Here is a 6,000-nt window from a genome sequence, read left to right as displayed (position 1 = left end):
AAAAAAAAACCCAGAAAAGCACACAAAACAAACAAACAAGACCACCAAAATCAAAAAACCCAGTGGTAAAGAAAAAAATGATGAAGCTCATAGACAGATAAATATTGGTCCCTTTCYCMTATTTCTTCYACCCCCAAGCAGGAAGATGCAGAGYCTCCRRGAAGGTGGAGTAMATAAACTAATAAAAACTGTACAGCCTTAAAATTTATAAAAGTAATTTACATAAAATGGAGTTAAAACTTATTAACTGGGAAAGATCTACTGCAGCCAGCATGCAGTTTAGATGAAGAGCTGCACAAAGAGAAGGATTTCCACTTTAAGTCAAGAAGGTCTCAGGCATCGCAGCACAGCCAGAACTGGAATAAAGCAGTACYTAATTTAGCTGAGGTAAAAGGAAGCCTGACAAAGGTCATTACTTTCAAATTCTGAAGGAACAAAAGGATGAAATACATACATTGAGAAAAAGCTTTTTTCTTTTTTTTTCACTTTAAGCTGATATATTTTTAAAATTTACTATAAAAACTGTCATGTTTTACTAYCTATGCAGTAATTGTGTTTTAAGAAAAGAGAGGGAAAGCTACTTCATACAGCCACAGAGATGATTTAATCTTACTTTAAGAGTGTTTAAGGCCTTCCTTAATCTTTTATTTGAAAGCTGTTCTAAAAGTATCCAAGTAAATGGAAAAAAGAATAGAATGCAATATCTAAAAATAGACTGGACCATGATTCTTCTCCCAGTAAAGATGATTGAATTTCACAGACTAAAGTGGGATAATCWTGATTATTAATGAAAGAAAAACTATCAGGCTTGGAAAAGCTATAGCAGTTTCCAAATAATCAATCTTGGGAACTACCTTGCTTTTTTCTGTTGGAATCCTTGGCAGAAGAAAATGCATGGCAAACAAATATGACAAAGTAAGAGTAGACACCGTCCCTACAGAGGAATGCCAAGTTATTTTACATGCAAAATGGAAAGATTAATAGGAAAAACAAAGGAAATAGGAGAATGGCCATAACTAGAGACTAATAACTAGAATAACTCAGAAGCTGGAAGACTGCCATTGAACCATACCTCAGCAAATATCTGATCCAGAATTGCTGCTGGCGTTCCCAACCACCTGAGTTCAAGCTAAAGGGATATCAAACTGCAAGGAGGCACAGAGAGGTGTGTCTGGCAYGGTCAGAGTACTGGAGTGCCCATCACATTGGCACAAAACCATGACAGCTCAGCCTAGCAAGAAGGAGCTGGACTGCACGCTATGGAGAACAAGAGTAATACCATGGGAATAGAAGGATTCGCCAACAAACCTCCAGTAGCAGCAGTAAARGCCAAAAATCCTCCAACTATTCAAGTCTTGATTTTGTGAATAGACCTGGACAGATGGCATTGTACACAAAAGAAGAGAATAAAGTGATCTTTAAGGACCACTCCTTAAAGGCTTATCTGGCCTTATTATCACATGTCAGATGTGACCATCCCACTGTGATCAACACTTCTAGCACTGGATTGAACACAGGATGTAAATGCTGTGGAAAGCTGAGAACAAACTAGCAAAACCAAGACCAGAGTACAAAAGCCTGATACACTACTCTTACTTCAAGGTACGTACTCAGAAATTATCATTCCTGACCCATAACTTTAGACAGTTCCTATTTAGGAGCTTAACATTGATTGGACACCAAGAATATCCAGTTGGCTCAATTCCAGTTCATCCTGATTAAAATTATTCAGCCRTAGTTATTTGCAACTTCCTCATGCCCTGCAGTCAAATTGGATTACAAGAAAATGACACATCCATAGCTGAAGACTTAAACTTGAGGAAAAAAGGAATACTGCAGTGTATTTCCACAAGCAACTCAGTAGTACCACAAGTGTGGAGCAAAGGGAGCACCTTTGCTTCCTTGGCAATTTCAAATGAGATTTTATTACAAGGCATTCTGTTCCCACAGTTGTACCCAAGACATGTGGAAAATCACTTAAAGATATGCAAAGAAGAATGTAAGAAACAGATTTTGTCCTCTGACACAAATTTTCTCCTCTTGATGCAGATTCACATTCCTGTGTGACACATGACCTTCATGGAACTGACCCTAGACTCAGGAAGGAASTTTCGCAGGAATTAACGATCATTATAAATCTCACTATGATTCTACCTAAATACTGAGGCCTATCTTATTTTCTGCTCCATTTATGTTTTCTAATACAAAATCCTACCTGTATGACTATTTCTAGAAAAAAATCACATATTGCTGCCTCTGTGAAAATATGATGAAAAAGGAAAAATATAATGAGCACACTTTACAACTGCAAAGCCTTACACTAAAGAGGCTTTACAGTGGTAAGGAAACATAAGAGCAAGAGATGAAATGCAAGAGATAAGTAGATTCACTAACAGCCACAGTGAAATTTAGTCTTTACCTCAAGAACACAGAGAAGTTCTTCCACATATGCTCGTTCAGTCTCAATAAGTTCATTCATTACATGCCTGTGGACAAAGAATGATGATTAAGGGGGGGTTTATTCACTTATGCAAAGTAATGAGTAAACATTAACTTTGTCTGTGTTTCTTCTTTACTTCAGACAATAAAAGAACAATTTCCAGGCAATGGAAAATGTGATGGTCCATGGAYATTCCTGTCAGCAGTTTATATAACCTTATGGAGAATATGTATTTTTAAAACATTTTAAAATATTTGAATTTGAGTTTGAACAGGAAAGAAGTCAAATCTAGCCATTTAAGTGCTGTAGTAACTGAATTCAAGCAGTGAAGTGTTTTATCATTGTACGTACAAAGTCTGGTTATGCTGTGTTTGCAACTATTATGGGAGCTGGAGCTGTATTAGATGGGATTATAAAACATAGACTGAAAGCCACACTGGTAATTTTAAATTAGAGGCACTTAGGACACACTTCAAATATTTTGATGCTGCTTTCATTTCCCTAATGATTAAGCATTGAATCACACTTACCCCCAAACTCCTTCCCTTGTGATTCTGTATGATATAAAACAAGGTCGTGACAGTAAAAAGACCATGTAAGTAGCCAGTTTACAGGTAAAAATGCAAGGTCTGCTATATTCATTGCATGTGGCACCAAGTTATTTCTTTAATAGAAGCGATGCTGTTCCGTTTTTATACAATTGGCTTTTTGGTAATGTTTATCAAAATGGGGAAYAAAAAGAGTCCAATAAAAAGACAAAGTCATGAAGCATGGAGACCAAAACCTTCAACAGATTTACAGGAGGCTCATCACTCAMAACTGTACCATCTCTGTAATGAGAATATGTACTTATCCTGCCATAGCATCACCTCACTGCAGCAAAGGCAGACTCTATTACTACCCAAATTCTAAATGATACTGCAGACAGGCTGAAATAACTTCCTCTCTGCACAGAATGTAGCCAATGCTTTTCAAAAAGCACTGAACTTATTTCAGAAAAATATACTTGTCTTATCAAATCCTTAGGCAAACTCAAGCTTTGCTGGAGCCAAATCAGAGAAAACCCACACTTTCTGCTTATCAAAATATACTTACTGTCGTAACACAGCTAGGTTTTCCTCATCATCCATTGTAGATCCTCCTCTGCTTTGATGGAGTTCAGTCATTTCACTCTAAAGAAGGGAACAAACAATGAAAAAAATCACTGGCATCAGAGATGGGGGAGGAACACTTCAAAATGCAGAGCTTTGTGCTCTACTAGTATGCCTTTTCACTGCAAAGACTGTACTCCRCTAAAAATGGAGGCAATTCACAAGAATGCTGCAAAAAAACCTCAAGTTAACCTGAAGGTCTTAAAGTGCACAATATTTGGACAAGGGAAGTTCTCCAGAGGCCACTTTAGAAAAGATGGTGGTTCAAAGCCCTTTTCTAAGAAGACATCAGAGCACCAGTAGGCAACACTAGCCTTAGTCTGTTTTCCAAGATAAAAACRGGGTGCTAACTTTCTGGTTACTGCTTACCCTGACACGGAAATTCACTCTCATAACTTTTACTGTAATGGCTAAACCTATTAGTGGCTTGTTGAAAAATGAGAAAGATTCTACTTAAACTCCAACCCCTTTTTCTACAAATGTTGTCCATCCTGGTCATGTGGTCCTGCCTTCCTCCTTACCTTGTACTTTTGCTGAACCTTTGCTGAGTTGATTCAACTCTCTAACCCAGTGAGAAACTACTTRTTTCTGTGGCTGCTGCTGCTGTCAGGGTACTTCCCTTGTCTGAGGCAAGGCAGGATGACCAGCCCCCCTCAGGAATGGCAATCCATTAGGTCTGGTGATGCTGTCTTGGAGCCAGTGACAACTACCCCTTCACTGTCAACCTTTTTAAGAGTAGCCAATTACTACTGGCAAATAAAAAAYAGTTTTTGTTCACAGATTTAATATTTTGCCGCCCCTAAACATTTTTCCTAATACTAGCAATTCTTCACTTTACCTTCCCTTATAACCAGCCCCTATTTAAATCACATGACTGTTTCACAAGTGTTACTTCAACTGGGACAATGCCATCACTTTTCCAGTGGAATTGCCTCATTCTTATTGAGAGTTCCTGAATATTCTGTTGTACTATGAAATTCTCAAGTAGCACATATGTGAAAAATGCAAACAAAATTACCTTTCCTTTTCTGTAGTTTGCCCTCCGCAGTGCACTGCTTTCTGAGTTGGACCCGTATTCTCTTTGAAGACCTAAACACGTAAACCAGAATCAAACAGAACTTGATCAGATCTGACACAGATGTCTGTGAAACCACAAATTATGSCTGAAAGTTTCTTTATGTTTCTCAGTATAGCACAGAAGATTAGTTAAAAGCTAACACAGTTACTTACCTGGAGAGCTACAAGGAGATTTTACAAATGCTTCAGGTCTTGGTGCAACTGGCTGAACAGGACGTGTCTGCTTAGCTGCCAGTTTCTTAAGACTTACTTGTCGCTTTTGAAACATTTCTTCCATACTTTCTTGCTTCTGGAAAACCTTTTGCACGTGCTCCTACCGTTGCCAGGGAAATAAAGACTAACTTAAATTAAAATAGTAATTTAAATAATTTGTTACAATTTTTTAATTCCTGTCAGAGACCTATCAACAAGCTACATTGACATCTGCAGCATACTGATTTGAAATTTCAACTACTTTAACACCACATATAGAAATATTATGCTAACTCTTCACTCTTAATAAGGTATAATTTAGTACACTTAAAAAATGGAACATCACTTCAAAAAGTATTTTRTGTGCTTACTACAGAGAAATCTGGGATTCAAGTTTCAATTTAAAAAAAAAAAAAAGGTTTTTTGATAGTGTCTAAAGGTTCTGTTATGGGAAGAAATCAACCAAAAAGAAAAGGAATATATTCTCAAGTTCTTTTAAAAACAGTAAAATAATAATAAAAAAAAAGTAGTRCATTTTTGCTGTATAAAAAGAAAAAATAAATACTCATTTGAGAGAATTTTTTTTAAAGCAATTCTACTGTCTGAAAAATTGAAGTCKTTATGAAAAATCTCTGAAATCCTTGATGCTTATCCAAAGGTGCAATGAGACTCAGGCGTGGAAATGTGTTGGCTTTCCAGTTCACAGRTGTAACTCCTAGTTAATTATTTAGCTTTACCAATGGCAGTACTAGAGAGCAATTCTAAAACGAGCCAAAGGACACACAGATACACATAAACATCTTCTGGTACCTTTAGGTCTTCATTGAGGATGTGGGCATACTCTCTGTAAATTTTATTCAGCTCCTTGATTTTATTGCCAGCACCGGTATCCAGGAATTTCTCGATCTCCTGTAACGCTGATTCTGCGCCATCCTGAGACTGACACTTATCCACTGGCTGTGAAGCCAGMAGGTAAATTCCTTCATCACACCACTTCATAGACTAGAAACAGGRAAGAACAGGCTCAGAATGCACCAGTGTCAGCATCACACACTGAGAGTCTAAAACACCTYAACCTTGTCATGTACTCAGCTATTTCAAGAGAAAACTTCCAGCACAACAAGAAAATGCAGCCTACCA

The 6,000-nt window shown here is 37.3% G+C and overlaps 1 protein-coding gene across 15 annotated transcripts in view; it reads right to left on the bottom strand.

Moving 5' to 3' along the window:
• Positions 1-6,000, bottom strand: part of MCF2L (MCF.2 cell line derived transforming sequence like) — a 150,434-nt gene that overhangs the window by 16,975 nt on the left and 127,459 nt on the right. For all 15 annotated transcript variants that reach the window (XM_057390406.1, XM_057390503.1, XM_057390510.1 and 12 more), the window contains 5 exons: positions 5,671-5,862; positions 4,822-4,981; positions 4,610-4,680; positions 3,536-3,612; positions 2,420-2,486 (listed from right to left, as the gene is read on the bottom strand). In XM_057390406.1, coding sequence (XP_057246389.1) covers positions 2,420-2,486; positions 3,536-3,612; positions 4,610-4,680; positions 4,822-4,981; positions 5,671-5,862 — 567 coding nt within the window. The remainder of the gene's footprint in view (positions 1-2,419; positions 2,487-3,535; positions 3,613-4,609; positions 4,681-4,821; positions 4,982-5,670; positions 5,863-6,000) is intronic.

This window comes from Malurus melanocephalus, unplaced genomic scaffold (assembly GCF_030028575.1).
Source record: "Malurus melanocephalus ecotype Western Australia unplaced genomic scaffold, MMel_1.1 scaffold_1, whole genome shotgun sequence".
NCBI classification, from domain to species: Eukaryota; Metazoa; Chordata; class Aves; order Passeriformes; family Maluridae; genus Malurus; species Malurus melanocephalus.
The sequence above is the reverse complement of the archived record's forward strand: the minus strand, read 5'-3'. Positions and strand labels throughout refer to the sequence as shown.